This window comes from Drosophila obscura, unplaced genomic scaffold, assembly GCF_018151105.1.
Source record: "Drosophila obscura isolate BZ-5 IFL unplaced genomic scaffold, ASM1815110v1 contig_186, whole genome shotgun sequence".
NCBI classification, from domain to species: Eukaryota; Metazoa; Arthropoda; class Insecta; order Diptera; family Drosophilidae; genus Drosophila; species Drosophila obscura.
In genome coordinates this window covers 7,032,199-7,049,568 of record NW_024542774.1, presented here as the reverse complement: position 1 = coordinate 7,049,568, position 17,370 = coordinate 7,032,199, and the positions used below count along the sequence as shown (strand labels likewise).

Below are 17,370 nucleotides of genomic sequence, written 5' to 3'. Positions count from 1 at the left end.
TATGGTAAATAAATTGCTTAATTGTCAACAATTTTCAATAAAAGTTTCTCCGGTTTTTCCAGCGGTTATCGGTTGAAATTATGCCACTCCTCAGAGTGTCATCGATGATTCCAGTGGAATGCATTGGAGGACTCTAGAATGCGCGTACTCCATGGCATGCCTTTCCAAAAGCTTTCAGATACGGAAACTCCAGCGGAAACTTTGTGAGCCTCTGAAAGAGACGCCCTCATGAGCACTTTTTCGTGTGAATAATCGTAGCAACACATACAATTCTGTTGGTTTTCTTCTTAATCGTAGTGCACTGGGTCAAATGTGTTGTCTGTGTTGTATTCTCAGTATTCTCATTCCTTCGCAACGGAGACTCACACACACACACACACACCCACATATAATTTGATTGCCACAATAATTTTGTGATTCTTTTTTGGAATCGTTCTCAAAATTTCCAGAATGTCTCGACTACACTTCTTCGGTGGCTTACGTCGCTCTGCGTTGGGACTGCTCCGCTTCCATGGGGCACTATCTCGGACCGGGCCAGAGAGCCTGCGCTACCTGCAGGTGCGCACCAAATGCGGAGAGATGCGAGGCGTCGCCGTGGGTCTGTACGAGAAGGAGGGCGATCATCCGCCGAAGCTTTCGGCGGGCGGCGATGAGTTGGATCGTCTGGCCAGCGGAAAATTGACTGAGCTGATTCGCGAGACGGGTCTCGAGGGGGAGCTGGGGATGGGACGACTGTTCCACAACATCGGCACGGACTTCAACTGCCTGGCGGTGGTGGGGCTGGGCAGAGAGGGGGCCGGCTACAATCACGAGGAGGTCATCGACGAGGGCATGGAGAATGTGCGCGTGTGCGCCGCCACTGGCGCCCGCGCCCTGCAGCTCCAGGGCTGCAGTGAGGTCCACGTGGATGCCATGGACTATGCGGAGCAAGCAGCCGAGGGTTCGGCCATGGCCGTTTGGCGCTACAACATGAACCGTCGCAAGCGCGATCGCACCCACATCCCGAAGCTGGAGCTGTACCAATCGTCGGACGTGGCTGGCTGGTCGCGGGGACTGTTCAAGGCCGAGTCGCAGAACCTTGCGCGGCGTCTTAGTGACACGCCGGCCAACCAGATGACTCCACTGATCTTCGCCCAGGCCGCCGTCGATGCCCTTTGCCCCTGCGGCGTTACCGTGGAGGTGCGTTCCTTGGACTGGATCGAGGATAAGGGCATCGCTTCCTTCCTGGCGATTGCCAAGGGCTCCTGCGAGCCCCCTGTCCTGCTGGAGATCAGCTACTGCGGCACCGCCCCGGAGGACAAGCCCGTCCTGCTGCTCGGCCAGGGACTGACCTTCCACAGCGGTGGCTTTTGCCTGAAGCCTAAGAGGGGCATGGACGAGTACCGCGGTACCGTCTCCGGAGCCGCCCTGGTGGTGGCCACCATCCGTGCGGCCTCCGCCCTCTCGCTGCCCATCAATCTGTCGGCGGTGCTGCCGCTCTGCGAGAACCTGCCCTCGGGAATGGCCGTGAAACCAGGCGATGTTATCACACTGCTCAACGGCCGGACGATGCGCGTCATGGATCCCAATATCGCCGGCACAGTGATGCTGGCCGATCCCCTGCTTTACGGCCAGGCGACGTTCAAGCCGCGGCTTGTCATCGATGTGGGATCGCTGGCGACGGGCGTCACCAAAGGATTGGGCGGCTCGGCCACTGGATTGTGGACGAACAACTCCTTTCTGTGGAAGCAGTTCCAGAAGGCCGGCGGCTACTCGGGCGACCGCCTGTGGCGCCTGCCACTGTGGAAGTACTTCAAGCATTTGGTCACGAAATTCGGCACATTTGACATGTGCAACAAGGGACGGGGACCAGCGTCGTCCTGTCTGGCCGCCGCCGTCCTCCACGAGATGGTGCCGTGCAGCGATTGGGTGCATCTCGATACCCACGGCACGGGGATGCTGGCCAAGGACGGGGTGCCGCCGTATCTTCTCAAGGACCGCATGAGCGGACGCCCCACACGCACTCTCGTCCAATTCCTCTACCAATTAGCCTGCAAATGTCCTTCGGCCTGATAGGAGGATCCTTTTATTTTACCTCAACTGATACCAATTCCCTGAAATTCTCTGTAAATACTCGCACTTTGTTTTGCTTTAAGAATATAGTTTAGAGCTTTTAAAGCCATGTTTATCGTTCTCTCTAAGTGCTCGCAGGAAGCTCGTCCTGGTCCTGCAGCCTAATTAATGCCTCGAAAAGGGAATTTCGGTAGAGTTGCTAATTGCTGCAAGCAAATAATGCCACCGAGTATACGTGCCCCAACATGTGGATATGTAGATGTGGATGTGAATGTGAATGTGGATGTGATGCCTACAAATGTTGAGTCACATTCTTTATTTATGCGCACATGTTTTGCATAGGTAATGGCCTCCTGCCTCCTGCCAAAGGCCACAGGCCACAGGCGAGCACTTAAAAGAGCTAGTGATGTGCGCGTGACAGGAGATTTCTCTTTATATAAGGTTTCTTAATTGGCTGCTATAAAGTTTTAAGTCCCAGCACACGAAAACTATCTTAATTTTAAATATATCCATCCGACTGTCACTTGTGTCATTGCTTAATAATGTCATTATCGCACAAAAAATGCCTGCCAGAGCCGCAATAAAAATCCAAGAAAAACTAAGCAAAAGTTAACGATTTTTAATGAATTTTCCAGCATGTTTTTAGGTTTGAGCGAATTGATTGAATTTTCTTTTCTGTTTTATGTGTGTTTTTTTCTGTCCTTTCTGCTTCGTGTGGCCCACAGCCTCAAGAGCTTCGCTGCAAGAGTCCGCGGAAGGCACAGAGCAGGGTCCTGCCTGCCTGCCTGCCTCAGAGTTCGGGAATCGTTCTCGAGTCTCAGTTTCGCTTTCGGTCGCTCTTGTTTGTTGCTTAATTGGAAGGAAATTAAAAAATAAACAAGCTGCGCTAAAAGTAAATACTACACGTTGCCGATTACCTGGACAGGCAGAGCCCATCCCAACCAACCCCCAAAGTTTGTCCAGCGAACCAAACCCCCCCTCACCCAACGAACCCATCCCAAAGGCCCAACGGCTGTTTGGAATTTAATTTTCATTTCGCTCTTCCGACAGACGGCCGTTAATTTTATCTTCTTTCCAACTGTGGCAATAGATTTTCCGTATTTTTTTTTTTTATTATTATTTTAGGACCTGCCTTCGAAGAAAATCCTCCTTTTGCAGCTCTTACACTTTGCCTTTTCCACCGAAGGTGGAAGAAAGAGATCGAACGAAAGAAGAACTTAAGACACGTTTTACAGCGGTGGTTTCAGCCGCTCAAGACTTTTCATTGCGGCCTCAAATTCGACGTGCTAGAAGATGGCCCTCAAGTGTTTGCTTTGAATTAATTACAACCCATCGATGGGCAGTAATTGGCAGTAGAACGAGTGGCAGCCACAGCAGCAGTAGCAACAGCAGCAGCAGCAGTAGAGATATCTGCTAATTGAAGCGAATGTGCCACAATAAGCGGAGATATAAGATGAGACATAGAGGCATAGACGTACGTTGGACCCCAAAAAACAAAATTGAAATTCAAGGCAACAGTTGGAACAGACGGAGCGCGCTCCTAAGCAAACAGAATTTTTCGGCCAGTGGATGAGGCAACACAGCGACCGAATCTGAATTCGAAACCGAGTCCTGGGAGAACGAACCTTGGGTTTTGGCCTGTGCCAGGGCCCAGCGAAATGGTAAAAGTGTCTCCACCGAATGTGTGTGTCCAGGGGGTAGTGGTGGGGGGGGAGATGGTTCCTCCATTGGCATAACTAATAAGACACTTATTATGCCGCAGGGCGCCGCGTGGTCTACGGGTAACGTTATACCGAAACTTAACGATATCACGTACATACGTTAACTAACGCTAACTACGTCGTTAAGTGTGTGTGTGTGTGTGTGTTTGTGGGGACACGCGCCAGGATCACAGGACAGAAACAGTAACAGGACCAGGCTAAATGTAGGAGCTCCCAGGACTTGAGTAATCAAGCTCTTGGGTTCCTCGCTGTTGCTGCTTCCATGCTGTGAAAATTTACATTTTCAATGTTCCACCCGCTGTCCGCGGCAGTCCTGGCTCCAGGTGTGTCCTGCAGGACCCTCTAGGAGTACGACTCCACTTGTAATCAGGATCACGTCGGCCCCAAAACATGAGGCTTAGTTAAATGCCGCTAATTAGGGCAGCTTCTGGCCATTGGGCGCTATTAAAAGCCAAGCTAAAACCCATAAAAACCCACCACACACACACACACACACACATGGCCATAAAACTAAGGGAAAATCGTATTTGCTTTGAGTTTTCAGTGGCCGGGGGGATGGGGTTTATAAATTTTAATTATGTTTGGGTCAATGCCAACAGGCAGTGCGGAGGAAAGCACTTGCCAAAAAGAATCTATTTCCATCTGGGAATTGCCACCGACAAGGGACGGGGAGGGGAAAAACAATAAACATAAGCGCAATATTTTATATTTCCGCAACAAGAAGCCAGCGGGAAATTGTCAACCAGAACGGCAGGGCACAGGGCAAAACTATCAAAGAAATGTTGAGGCGGAAAAGCATACTGTTGCCAAATGGCCAATTCCATTGGATGTTCGGAATGTTCGGCTCTTTGGCTTAAAGCAAATTTTGTGTGTGTTTCGCCGCGCACTTTGTAGCTCATGAATAATCCTTTCAAGCTTAATCGACTGCCGCCGCGTTCGAGGGCCTGAAATCAGTTTCAAATTCTAAATAAATATGCAAATTGCGCTGTGAAAAGGTGTCCCCAAAGGGTACATTAGACCCTTGGCAGGGTGTAGCCTCCTTGCGTTTGAACAAAATGCTTTTGTCACCTACGTAATCGATTAAGCGATAAGGTGTTTGTATACACTTGCACAATGAAAGGCTCCACAAAGGGCCAGGGCCAGGGCCACGGCCAGCGCCAGCAGCAGACAAAAGGACGCTGCGGCACCCCAACCCAGCCCAAAAGGGGCTTTCAAATTGAATTTATATGGCTGCTAAAGTTTACAAATACATATATAAATGAATACACATAAATAAAAGCCAAGCCGGATTTTAGTGGAAAATATTTACAATGTCTGCACATTAGCGGGGATTTTCAATTTTCGGTGAACAAAAGGAATGCTTACAAGGCTTAAAGCTTATAACAAACTATCAAACGGGAATTAAGCACGCACCTACACACCAACACACACACACTAACAAACAACTGCACACGCACACACTAATTATGCAAATGTGCGTTGATTGCGAAAACTGCGACGGAAAAAGTAGGCAGCACTTTTCGGATCGCTACTTTGAAATCCAAAGACCAAAAACAGAAACGAAATGCTTTATGTCTTTAAGCGTCTCGACTGCCGGCTTACCCTTTGTTTTTTTTTTTGTGGGCAAAATTAACATCGACTCTTGATCAATATTATAGAGAGAGAGATAAAGGAAAATCTGTTCATCTTAATTATGTTATTACTCGGTACTTACATAGTTCCTTTGAAGACTTGTCCGCCACTTCCCACTTTTTGGCATTCCTCTTCAATTTTCATTTTATATTCTAGTGAAGAGAACGAAAGAGAATTAATAAAATTTAAAATATATAATACAAACTACTTTTTATGTGTTAATAACTATTAGAATTGTTGTGACTAGCGCCTTAATTTATAAGTATTTATATGCTTGTCACGCTAGGATGGCAAATACAAAATACAAATACAAATACAAAATACGTCCCCGATATACCCTGCTCTGCAACATGTAGAGGGTGCAAGAACAACAAAAATTTGCATAATTATGCAATCTACGAATGCTACACACACACACACACACAGGAAAACGGCACACACGCACAAAGGAACACATTTTGTTGGCTAATTCGAAATAGAAAAGTTTTCAACAGCCGCCAGAAAAAGCGTTTCGTATCTGAAGCTTTTGGTCAGCAAAATGGTAGTGAAAATTAGCATTTGAGCCACAAACGAAACGAAAGGGAAATGCTGCAGAAAATTTAATAGAAACTAAACATCGAAAACAAAAAAGCAAAACATTGCTTAAATTGTGGAATAAACTCTTGATTGGAGGGGACTGGGATCACTCTTGGGGCTTCAGTTTCTCGAGAACCTTGGCGATTTCCTTCTTCAGGGCCACCGCACGATTGACCAACATCTTGGCCAGCAGTGCATGCTTCTCGGCCATCGCCTGGGCATCGTGATCCCGGAACTGCGATTCGCTTGAGCTGCGCGATCTCTTGGCCAACTTTTTGGCCGCTTCCACGGCCTTGAAGGCCTCGGCCAGAGCCCGATTCGCCTGCTTGTGGGCGGATCGATAGGCGGCCTCCAGGGTCTCGATGCGATGACTCTTCAACTTCTTGGCCTCCTCTACGGAGATGGTGGCTTCGCTGAGCATTGAGGCGGCATCTGTGGCCATGTCAAAGACCCGTTTGGCCATGTCATCTGTGGTCTCCTTTTCGACCGCCACTGGCGGTGGTTCAGGCTTGGATTTCTTTGCTTTTGCTGCAATCTCCATTCGCGGATAGACAGTGATTGGAGATTCCTGCACCTCTTTTGGATCGCCAGGCGCAACTGCATCTCTGGCTTTAGCTTTCGCTCCTTTGTCTTTGGGCTCTTCTGTCTCCAATTCCTTTGTATCTTTGTACCAATTACTCTTCTGTTTGACGGAAACATCCGTAGCCCCCATATTCGGTGGTTCCTTGGGCTCTTTTGGATGCTGATCGGAGCTCATTATGTCAATGCCTTTCTGGCCCATCCACATGCCTTGGCTTGAGTTTCCGCCATCCGGCATCTGGCTTAGGGAGGCCTTTTCCTGAGGTTTGCATGGATCCCTTGTCCCTTTTTTGTCGATTTCTCCGCTCTTCTGAACAGGCTCACAGGTGGTAATTGAAACGGAAAAATCTGCATTGGCTGCATCTTCGAATTGTACCTTTTTTTCCTTCTTTTTCGTTGATTCCATTTCACATTCGTTGTCCGATTCCTCAGCCTCACATTTCTGCTGCTCCGCGCAGTCCTTTGCCGGGGATTCCTCTTTGTCCCGCGACTGACAGTAAGCTTCACATTCGGAAATCTCTCGTTTTTTCTGATACTTGCATGGGATATCATTGTCGTCGTCGTCATCGTCATCGTCGCAGTTGTCAGCCTGCTTTTCCTTGTTCTTGCGTTTGCATTCCATTTCCGTGCACCTCTTACGCTTTTCCTCTGGCAAATCATCCTCATCGTCATCCCCGTCGATGCTGAGATGCGTATGCTTTGCCTTCACATCGGGATTCAACTGCGTTGCGTCGCCCCGGATAATGGTCTGTGTGCAAATGTTCGGCGAGTGCTCCCGACGATGGTAGTGATCATCGTCTTCGTCTTCTGATTTGGATTTTGCTTTGGACTTGGCCAATGCTGATCCTTCCGATGGCTTCGCTGTGACTTCTGTTGGTTTCGGTTTGGCCTTCGCTGCCGCTTTGGCAGCTCTGGCGGACGCTGCCGCTCCCTGCACCTGTTTCACCATCTGTGAGATCTTTGCTATGGCGAAAGTGAGAAACTGTTGCGCCTTTATTGCCAACTCTTTGGCCATCTCCGCGCCTTTCTCTGTCATTTCCTCAACAGCCTTTGAAGGTTCTTCCTTCTTTGGGGATGGACTTGATTCGGCGGGTTTCTTGGCCTCCGTCGGTTTGGCATCTGTGGCTGCCGCAGCAGTGGGCGCAGGTGGCTTGGACGGTGGCTTTGGCGGCTCTTCTGGCTCTTCCGGATGCATGGCCGTTGGATCAGAGGGCCCTGGCGTCTGCTCCTCGGGTGTGTGCGGCCAGAATGTGGGCTTGTTTATGAAATCGGGGGCCAAGTGTGGCCGGTGAAGGCAGAACTCCTCCATGGTCATCTGCTCGTAGGGCATCATGGCCTTCAGGACGTCCAGCTGTTCGTTGAGCACCTTGATGCGCTTGTCCGACTCCTCCTTGTACTCACAGATCTCCCGCTGCATATCCTCCGCCTCCTTGTTGACCTCCTCGAAGTATCGCCGACTGCTCAGCATCACGTGCCGATTCACGAACAGGGTATCAAGCTTATCGTATTTCTGCTCGAATTGTGTCACCCAACTGACGAACTCTGGCCGCACATTCTTGCGATAGTATTCCCAGTCGATTTTCGGCATGGAATCGGGATATTTGCCAACGCGCCTGTGGGGGATTGAGGATTACGTATATATGGCATCTATGGATCGCTAGGTATAGCTATATCTTACGCTCTGTACTTTTCATTTCTTTTCTTGAACATCTGGAACTGTGGCAGCTGATTGGGCGGCACTCGCTGCAGTATATCCGACATATTGATCAGTTTTGGTGTCGGTACCTTATTCTTGCCTCCTCCGCCGTTTTTCTGGCCGGTGCCCTTCTTAATGCAGTTTACAAACTGCTTCCAAATTACCATCTCTATTTGGTTTATTCTTAATATAAAATATAATTTGTGGAGAATATATATATTTATATATATCTGATGTGTGATACTTTTTGAATGATCAAAAGGGGAGTGATGGGGGAAAATGTAGCTCGAGTAGGGGGAGCCAACTGTGTGAGTGAGTTGGGAGGGAAAAGGTGAAAGGCATGAAGCAAAGCATTCTTCAATTTATAGCCTGATAAAATTGCATATTCATGCAGTTTCAATTAAATCAGAGCTTCAAGGACCCACTAGACCAAGCAGCATCATCATCTAACTGACAATAAAATCGAAAATCAATTCCATGCCAGCAGACGCACGAAAGTTAAATGTAATTGCTAGAATGGGGATCCTTGGAATACGGAGGTACGAATCGAAGGGAAATGTAAAATCACAAGCAGCAGCAGCAGACGTATGGGGAGCGGGAGCATCATCATCATCAACATCAACAGTCAGGAGCAAGGAGTCAGGAGAGAAGCCAGTAAATGTTCGCAAAGTGACAAACGCAATTTATAACGCAACGAAAATGGGCTAATGCCAATTCTCCAGGTAATTGTCGTTGTCGCTCTCCCCCCGTCTCTCACGCAGCAATGAGCGGCAAAGAGTAGCAATAGGGGAGGGGAAGATGAGCGTGAGAGGAGAGAGCCTTGAAAGCAACCCTTGCCAAAAGTGCCAGGTTCCAGGCCACTGGCAAAACGAAACGAAATGGAAACGAAATGAGGCAAAACACAGTTCTGCTTCTGCGCTGTGGCAACGCTACAGCTGTCACTTTGACAGCTCCCGTCGACCCTCTTGCGTTGCTCTCCCCTACATTTGTGCTGCCAGATGTTGATTTCAAAGGACATACGCGGCAATGGAACGCAGGGAGAGAGCGCAAATGAATGAAATGGAACACTGGGCAAGAGAGAGAGCGCTAGAGCAAGAGAGAGAGAGCAGAGCGCGCCTTCGTCTGTCTGTCAGTAATTTTTTGTGCATCTGTACATTTTTCGTGTATTTTTGTTTTTTTGCAACATAAATTCGTTAAAAAGTTAAGTGCAATTTCAACAATTAGGCATAAAAAGGAACATGTGTGGACAATGTTTGTGAGTGGACTCCGGTCTATGGACGAGGCGTAATAGTAATTCCGCAGAGCAGAGTCCTGCGACGAGTGTGTGTGTGTGGTGTCCCCCGTGAGTGGAGTGCGCGTGTGTTTGTATCTGTGTTTACATTTTTTTCCCTTCGTGCAAACTAAAAACTTAACAATAATTTAATCGTTAACTGAACATTCTGTATGCGTATGCTAAAACTGATTTAATTTTAGGTAAGTTACACAAAAATGGGGTAATGGTTGCAATTGTGGGGGATTTCTGTGACGTTGAATGCACGATATGTGGGTGTGATTGTGCCTGTGAGTCTGTGTGTGTGTGTGTCTGTATACAAACATGTGACTCTGTGTATGAAATCCTAAGGCATTGGAAAAGTCAAAGGAATACCTGTGCAAGATGTGTCATGTGGCAAATCCTCGGGCTTGTTCTTTGGAAATGAAACTATGTATAAAGGTGTAGAGGAAAAGAAAGATGTAGATGGGCAATTTACAGAACATATAAAATATGTAAAACTATCTTTAGATGCATAAAATTCACGTATATTACATTTTGGCAAAACGAAAATAAACATTGCCGATATGAGAATCAATTACACCAAAAAATATACGAATGACCATTAAATGCCAGGACCATATGTTGTCTCAAATTTATGTACATATGTATGTATATGCATTTATTAAAAAATAAAACCTAATTTAAATTGGTTCAAAATCTCTATAAAATAATACTACGTAATACTAGTACCAAAAACCATAAATAAAGGAGCAAACTCCCCAAATATGGCATCGAAAATAAACCCCAACAATGTTCTAACAAATTGGAGATCAACATTCGTGCAGCTGCCACAGCAACTACACGTATTACCAGCGCTAAGCCTCACTGTTGGGGTATAACGTAATATGAAATGAAACTCATCAAAATTCCCTTAGACCACAAAACTAAATTGTACAAATCTACTAATTGACTCGAATGATGGTTGTATAACTTCGCTGCCGGATAGAAACCCCCATTTGGTTTCCACTCGCATCCCTTGGAAATAAATAGAGTTTGTTGCGAATAATGTGGAAAAATAAATTTCCAAAGCTGCTGTTGCTGGTTGATGGCTTAGAATTTTAATGTAATTTATTTTTGGTTGCGGCAGAGGCGGAACAGCAAAAGGAGCGCCGTGGCGCGGTGTGGCGCCCAGAAACAAATAAAACATTGGACCAACATAAAAAATTTATATGCAGCGTAATGCCATGGAATATATATGTTCGTATGTACATATATATGTACAATGTACATACATACCCATCGCATAGCCATAGGCCATAGGCCAGGGACTTGGATTGGCCGCTTTGTTAAGCCTTTTGGCCCCCACTCTGCAGAAGCAGGAGCAGCCACCCCTTTTGGAGGAGCAACTTTTAAAGTGTGCAATTTAAATGAAAATTTTCCCGTTCCGAGGCCCCACCGCCGCATTGGGCCGTGTCTTGCCACGCAAGCGGACTAGCAAGTAGCACCATGCCACACCACACACACACACACACATACACCTAAAACTACTTATTTATGAAGCGAATGGGAGAGATGGCATAGGGAAGGGTATAGGGTGGCATAGGGTGGCACCGGGCAGCACAGGGGGTGGCAGCGAGGTAGGTTCTTCTCCCTTTTTGGCTTTGCCAAGTGATTTTATGCTAATATTATGGGTCATTGGGATTTGCGCAGAGCAAAGTGCTTGTTAAACATTTCATTAGACTTAGTGTAAATACCCGCGCGGTTAACAGGACCTCGTAAAGCAAGGACCCTCAGCCCATTCACGCTCACAATCCTTCCTTCACTGTACACACACACACACACACACACAACCCACCCCCCTCCACCCTTCAGTGCTTGTGGCGTGGATCCCAAAAGTTTCCTTTTGAAATTGAAAGTGTTGATGGAGCCAAGCAGCAGCGAGCCCCGTGTCTTGGGTCATATGCTGCCATATGGCGACCATTATACAGTGCGTTTCGTACATATATGTAAATGGCCGTAACCCTAGTAAAGTCTGAATATCTTTTTTAATTCAATATCATAAATTTAGTTATTCTTATTTGATAAAAATAAAAATAATTCACTAAAAGAAACGATATTCAATAATATATATTCACAAATATTTTCAGAATATGATTGAAAAACATTTCCATCGGTTTCCGATTATTTTCAGAAGATATATCCTATATTTCTGGATAAATATTCTTCTTCTAAGATTCCCCAAAACGACTCTTATGGCTATGCCAGGCACCGTACACCCTCTAACCGTCTATCCTCATGTGTATGTAATTATTCAACAGCTGCTGTCAGTCCAAAATAAAAATAAAATGTATCAAAAATAATCAAAAAGAAAAGAAGAGAGGAGCCCAGCCCGAAATATGACTTTCAGTTTAATGCCAAAATCATGTCATCCACAGATGTGACCCACTCTGACCCTCTATCCTACCTATCCCACATATTGCACTACTTTCCGAATATGCTCTAAGTGTATCGCGTATGTATGTGCGTATGTAGCGTGCATATGTACATGTATTTGCACTGTTATATTGGATTCGTGGCCATGTGATGCTGACAGAATGGGTTTTTGATCAACTGGCGACGAGGTCGCTCGAGCGACGCGTCACTCAAAATTCTGCAATTAGTTATTGATAAATCAGAATCTGAGGCATGCGGCATGCGACATGTGGCATGGGGCATTGGAGGCATTGAGACCTGAGAGCATGAATGAAATATGAGAATTGTCACACTTTAAAGCGTTGAATGTTCCTTTTTGCGCTTCTGCAGGAGTGCAGGACTGCGATGATGTTGCTGCCGCTGCTGCTGCTGTCTGCAATAATTGGAAAAATTTCCATTTGTTCTTTTTGTCCTTTGCGCCATATGACAGGAGAGAAAAATAGGGTGGGGCAAACCGGCGTAAAAACTGGACCAGGGAGCAGGACAGGACAGGCGGCTGGGCTAGGCTGGGCTGGGCTGTAGGCCAGAGGCCATGAACAAACGAGGCTGTAGGCTCGCGCGCATTTACCATCTGTCACTCTGGCACTCGTGATGAATGTGTTTGACGTGTGGCTCAATGTGCCACCTCCTCCCGCCCCCGCCCCATTCGACAGAGCACCCATCAGAGCCCGTCAGCCATCGGTGGCGGAGCACTCGCCCTCGTGGAGATCCTTCACCATACCGCATGACGTTGCATACTTTGCGGCGCTGCCGCCCAGTGAATAATGTGCGTCAGAGTCGTGGCCCGTCGATGCCTGGCAAATCTTAATGATTCCGCTGGCAAATTGCGCACAATATATCCCCAATGTGGCAGCCCTGGGATAGAGAGTTTTGCACTAGAGACTTGGAGCTTAATAAAAAGTACATTATTAATTTCATTTTATGTTTCATTTCAGAACTGACAATTCTCCCAAGGAGAGCGGGCCAGTCACTGCCAATCCACTGCCGTCTCTTCTAAAAGCTCACTGCCAAAAGTGTTCATACAATTCTCGATCGAAATGTTTGCCGCCGAATGCCTGCTGCTGGGTGCCTGCCTCCTGCTGGCACTCTCCACTCGACAGATATGTGCCATGACCGAGGAGCTATCGCCAGGTAAGTTTCTATAGGGTATATCTCTAATTCCCGTTCTGCACACCTGATTAAAGTCTTGTTCTTCTGCTGCATTATGCAGAAAGAAATCGCAACACGAAGAACGCTGCATACACACACAGACCGAACATACAGAACACACAGAACACACAGAGAACACACAGAGAGTATGTCGCAATCAATAATGCAAATTTATGCGCTCCTCAATGCTGGGATGGCAACTCAATCAGCGAACTAGTTGCACGGATTATAAATAAACAATGGACAGGAGTTCTCGAAGGCAAGCAAAACCCTGCCTAGCTCCTAGTAAGGAGCATCAATTTTAATTATGCAAATGTCCGAATGAGACTTCAAGCCACATTTTAGGATCTCACTTCGCATTCAACCCAAATCATGGACATACAATCCAATTGGCTTAAAGCTCATTATAACTGTATTAGCATTTTGGCCAAAACTGTCCGTCAGTTGGCCAGAAAGCCACTCCATTATAAGTAGACAACAACAGCAGCATCACAGCACCAGCAGCATCAGCAGTAGCATTAGTATTACCATATCTTACGACTGTGGCAGTACCTGGAATTAAAAAAACTCACACATAATGATGGACAAAACAGATGAAGTTCTGTCCCCCACTGCAGGGCCACAACGGAAGAGAAAAAGAGTCAGCACACAGAGCATTTTTTAGGTGTTTTCTTATTGTCCTTCCTTCTGCCTGTTACAAATATCCTTGGCAATCGAGGATACCCAAAATACTGCTGGATATAGAAAGTAAAATTTTCAATTTTCCCTGTGGCCCGATGGATGGAAAATCTCCTGCAAATGATGATGAATGTGCCCTGACTGTGACCCAAATAAATTTGTCAATTTATCATTTGCCTAAAATAAGATGACATTGGTTCTGGGCTCCAGCATCCTTGATGCTGGATGCTGGCTCTGTCATTGGATTTATGGCCCCTCCCCCCTCTTGCGCTGGGTCTCCCTTCCAGTGAAATCAACAATTGTCTGGGATTGTCTCAAATATTTGAAAATTTCTTTGCTTCTAAAGCTTACACACGCATGGAAATGCGAGCATGTATCTGCATCTCTGTATCCTGTGTATCTTTGATTCAGAATTGTTCGTGCGGTAGGGCTTCGTATTGTATAAAGAACAGCAGCAGCAGGCGCAGGATCAAGTGTGTGTGTGTTGTGTGTGTGGGTGGGGATAAGTGTCGGCTTATGCTTCTTGTTAAACAATAATAATTGCAAATCAAGTTAGAGAAACCCATTCTTTGCCCTCGTATCCCACAGGCACTTGATAATATTTTGTGGTTTCTTGGTTCGTGGTTTTGATTTGAATGAAAACAACATTGTCCGTGTGGTGTTGTGTTGTGTAGTGTAGTGTTTAGTGTCGAGAGCACTCGAGAGCTAATCGAATCAAAGCCCAAACACACACACACTCGCAAACTTTCTGAGGATGACATCCTCTCAAGTGCTGCCTGGCACACACTCCACTGCACTGCACACTCCTCGCTCCATGGAGCAACGAAAGTTTTCATTAAAACTTTCTTTGTGCAGCGCTTTCTTTATGCAACATGTTATACGAGTGTAAGCACTCGTCTTCTTCTTTTGGGCTAACAACTTTTGCGGTTATCTATCAAATTAGTGAATAACTCACTTGACTGCATTAATATTACTTTCCCCCGCTCACGGCATTTGTGTTATTCTTTTTTATTCGTTATTTATTAATGATCTATTACAAAAGCGGGGACAATTTGATGCAGAGGAGGACTCAAGATGATTTTCGTAAAAAAAATTCTCTTGAAAATAAAACCAAAACAAATGAAAATTAATGACTAGAAGAGAGCAATCTGAAAAGGGAACAGAGCGAGAGAGAGAGAGTAAGAGAGAGCTTTGTTTTAGTGAATGGATGGACACAATGCAACGGCACTTGAACGATGAAGGGTACAGCGACGCCTGAGAGAATGAGACAACCAATGTGGTCCATCCCGTCCCCACCCGCCGCCTTTGCACCGTGTTCCGTTATATTATTATTAATGAGGAGTACGGAAAAAAGGTGAGCCATAGCGCACCTTTTGCGCGCTGCTGTGGAAAAAGGAATGGGAAATGGGGAATGTGACGAGGGGATAATGGAAAATGTTTGCGATGATTACGATATTCAGAGAGAGAGATGGGGAGATGGGGAGAATGAGTGCCCGTAGCAGACAGCTTATTATCATGTTGGCAATAATAAAAGGGAATTATTAATATAACAAAAGACAAATGACTGAAATCGAGTTTGAAATGACTCCAAAAGGAGGGCCACAAGTTTTTGGGTTGGGGGCTCTTTTTAGGGGTTGGCGCTCTGCTCAAATGACAAAAAGGGAGACACAGACACACACACAGTGGCAGGGGACAGCGGACAGGGGGGACATATCCATCGCATTCCCTTCCTCAGCAACAGACTCTGTGAAAAGACAAACGGCATCGGTCATGGCCTCTCCTGACACTGGGACTCTCGACACAGCCTTGGCTTTGACCCTTGTGGCAGGCAGGCAGCAGGAGCAGCAGCAGCAGCAGTATTGTCAATGTGGTTTCCCTTTATATGTATTCTCTTGTGAAAGGACCAAAGGATGCGACAGCCTCTCCACAGCACTTCTCTGCTTGTTTTGGGGGTTGACAAAAGGTCAGAAATACATTATGTGCTAATGCAAAGTCCATGTTAATAAATGTTGATTGAAATAATGATGATTAATATTTTGCATTTTGACATTTTGGCTTCCAGCTTCCGACTTCCGGCTTGCGGTTATGTCCCCGTCCCGTCCCAAACCCACTCGCCCACCTCTTTACCACCTCCCCCCCACAACAATAGTTCTCGCTTAGAGCCATTATCATTTATTTTGTGTGTGTTTTGGTTCGCAAATTGAAAAAATCCTTTTGTTTGCCATTTTCCGCTCCTCAAGTTGATTTATTGTTTGTGCACAATTATTCCCCGAGGAGGCAGACGCAGACGCAGCCGCAACCATGTCGTCTTTAGAGTCTACGAATACTCTCTCCTTGTACCCTGTACCCGTAGTGAGCGAGGGTATATCATATCATAGTACATATCATGTACATCTCGGAGTCTGTTATTAGAAACAGCAATCGAATATGGTAAAGTGGGTAATACTGGGTATCCCACTGTCGAGGCACTCGACTATTGCCTCTTTTTTTTTTGTTGCTCTGTCTATTCCTATACTTTCAGTGCGACAACAATTTATAGCCGTAAATTCTTTAGAGCTGAAGCGATATGTATAGAGGGTCGGGGGAGGGAGTTGGGAGGGCATGAGACACCTGACATCCATGTGCCTCTCACATATTCGAATTTTCATTCTTTCTTTTTTTTTTGTTTCTTTTGCAATTTCATGTTTTATTTAGTGCATTTTACTTGCCTTCCCACAATCCACACACCCTCCAAAGCACAAGGCACTGCTTCTGCAACGGAGCCAATAATTCCCCAGCTTCCACCTTTTATCTCTCCTCCATTTCCACCAATTTACCCCCACACTACACCCTCTCTGTGTGTGTGTGTGTGTGTTTTGTGCACGCTGCATTGGCATTTTTCGATTATTGGTTTTCTTTCATTTGATTGCACATTTACACATTTTTGGTTTGTTTTCTTTTGGCGTCCACCTTCTATTTTTCTTTCCCTTTTTTTTTTTGCACTCAGGTTTGCTTGCGGCACACAAAATTTCAAACGTGTTCCATACCCTGGCGAATGGAGAGTATTTGTTTTGTAGACTTGTAAAAGAGAAAGGGCTTCTAACTCAATTTTAAAATAAGTCTTGTCTTACAGATAAAGCAAAATAATTATATTCAATTATAGACATTATGTTGGCCTTCAAATAAGTTGACGAATAATTTCCAAATAGCGATTTATGCTGACGCCAAAAATATAAAGTCCTCTAAAGTTGAAATCTTAAAAACTTTGTTGAAGTAATTATAGATGTTTTTTAGTTTCCACAACTTAGTTGAATTTTGTTCTACTGAAAGTTGTATCTCTTGAAACTGTAGGGTATGTGCTTTCTAGGGTATGTGCTACTAGATCAGCCCCAAGGTTTCTTTGGTTTTTGTTTTTTGCTGTTGTTCCAAGCTGTGATTTTATTTGTAGAATTTTTTGTTTTGTTGCTTCTGCTATTTTCTAATGCTTTTCTCCCTGTTCCATCCTTTTCTCTTCCTGCTCTTACACCCTTTTTCGCTCTTTTTCTCCCTCTCTCTCGCTCTATGTCACTCCTTTTTTGGGGGTA

At 45.8% G+C, this 17,370-nt stretch overlaps 3 protein-coding genes across 3 annotated transcripts in view; 2 read left to right on the top strand and 1 right to left on the bottom strand.

Annotated features, from left to right (window-relative positions):
• The first annotated feature begins 329 nt into the window (after nt 1-329).
• Nucleotides 330-2,157, top strand: LOC111073856 (cytosol aminopeptidase). Its single transcript, XM_022366396.2, has one exon. It carries the CDS (start codon nt 451-453, stop codon nt 2,050-2,052), a length of 1,602 nt encoding a protein of 533 aa, XP_022222088.2. The 5' UTR covers nt 330-450; the 3' UTR covers nt 2,053-2,157.
• A 3,832-nt stretch (nt 2,158-5,989) lies between these two features.
• On the bottom strand, nt 5,990-8,515 carry LOC111073850 (nucleolar protein dao-5). Its single transcript, XM_022366390.2, has 2 exons — nt 8,239-8,515; nt 5,990-8,173 (listed from the first exon to the last, which is right to left on the bottom strand). Exons 1-2 carry the CDS (start codon nt 8,421-8,423, stop codon nt 6,088-6,090), a joined length of 2,271 nt encoding a protein of 756 aa, XP_022222082.2. The 5' UTR covers nt 8,424-8,515; the 3' UTR covers nt 5,990-6,087.
• A 948-nt stretch (nt 8,516-9,463) lies between these two features.
• The window catches only part of LOC111073852 (semaphorin-2A), a 35,379-nt gene continuing 27,472 nt past the window's right edge, over nt 9,464-17,370 (top strand). The window contains exons 1-2 of the mRNA XM_041592958.1: nt 9,464-9,729; nt 12,916-13,111. Of these exons, the coding sequence (XP_041448892.1) occupies nt 13,018-13,111 (94 nt within the window). The 5' untranslated portion in view covers nt 9,464-9,729; nt 12,916-13,017. The remainder of the gene's footprint in view (nt 9,730-12,915; nt 13,112-17,370) is intronic.

Coding starts and splice junctions, on each gene's coding strand:
- LOC111073856 (XM_022366396.2), top strand. CDS start 451: ATGTCTCGACTACACTTCTTCGGTGGCTTACGTCGCTCTGCGTTGGGA.
- LOC111073850 (XM_022366390.2), bottom strand. CDS start 8,423: ATGGTAATTTGGAAGCAGTTTGTAAACTGCATTAAGAAGGGCACCGGC. Junction 8,174..8,238: donor AGAAATGAAAAGTACAGAGC/GTAAGATATAGC, acceptor AATCCCCCACAG/GCGCGTTGGCAAATATCCCG.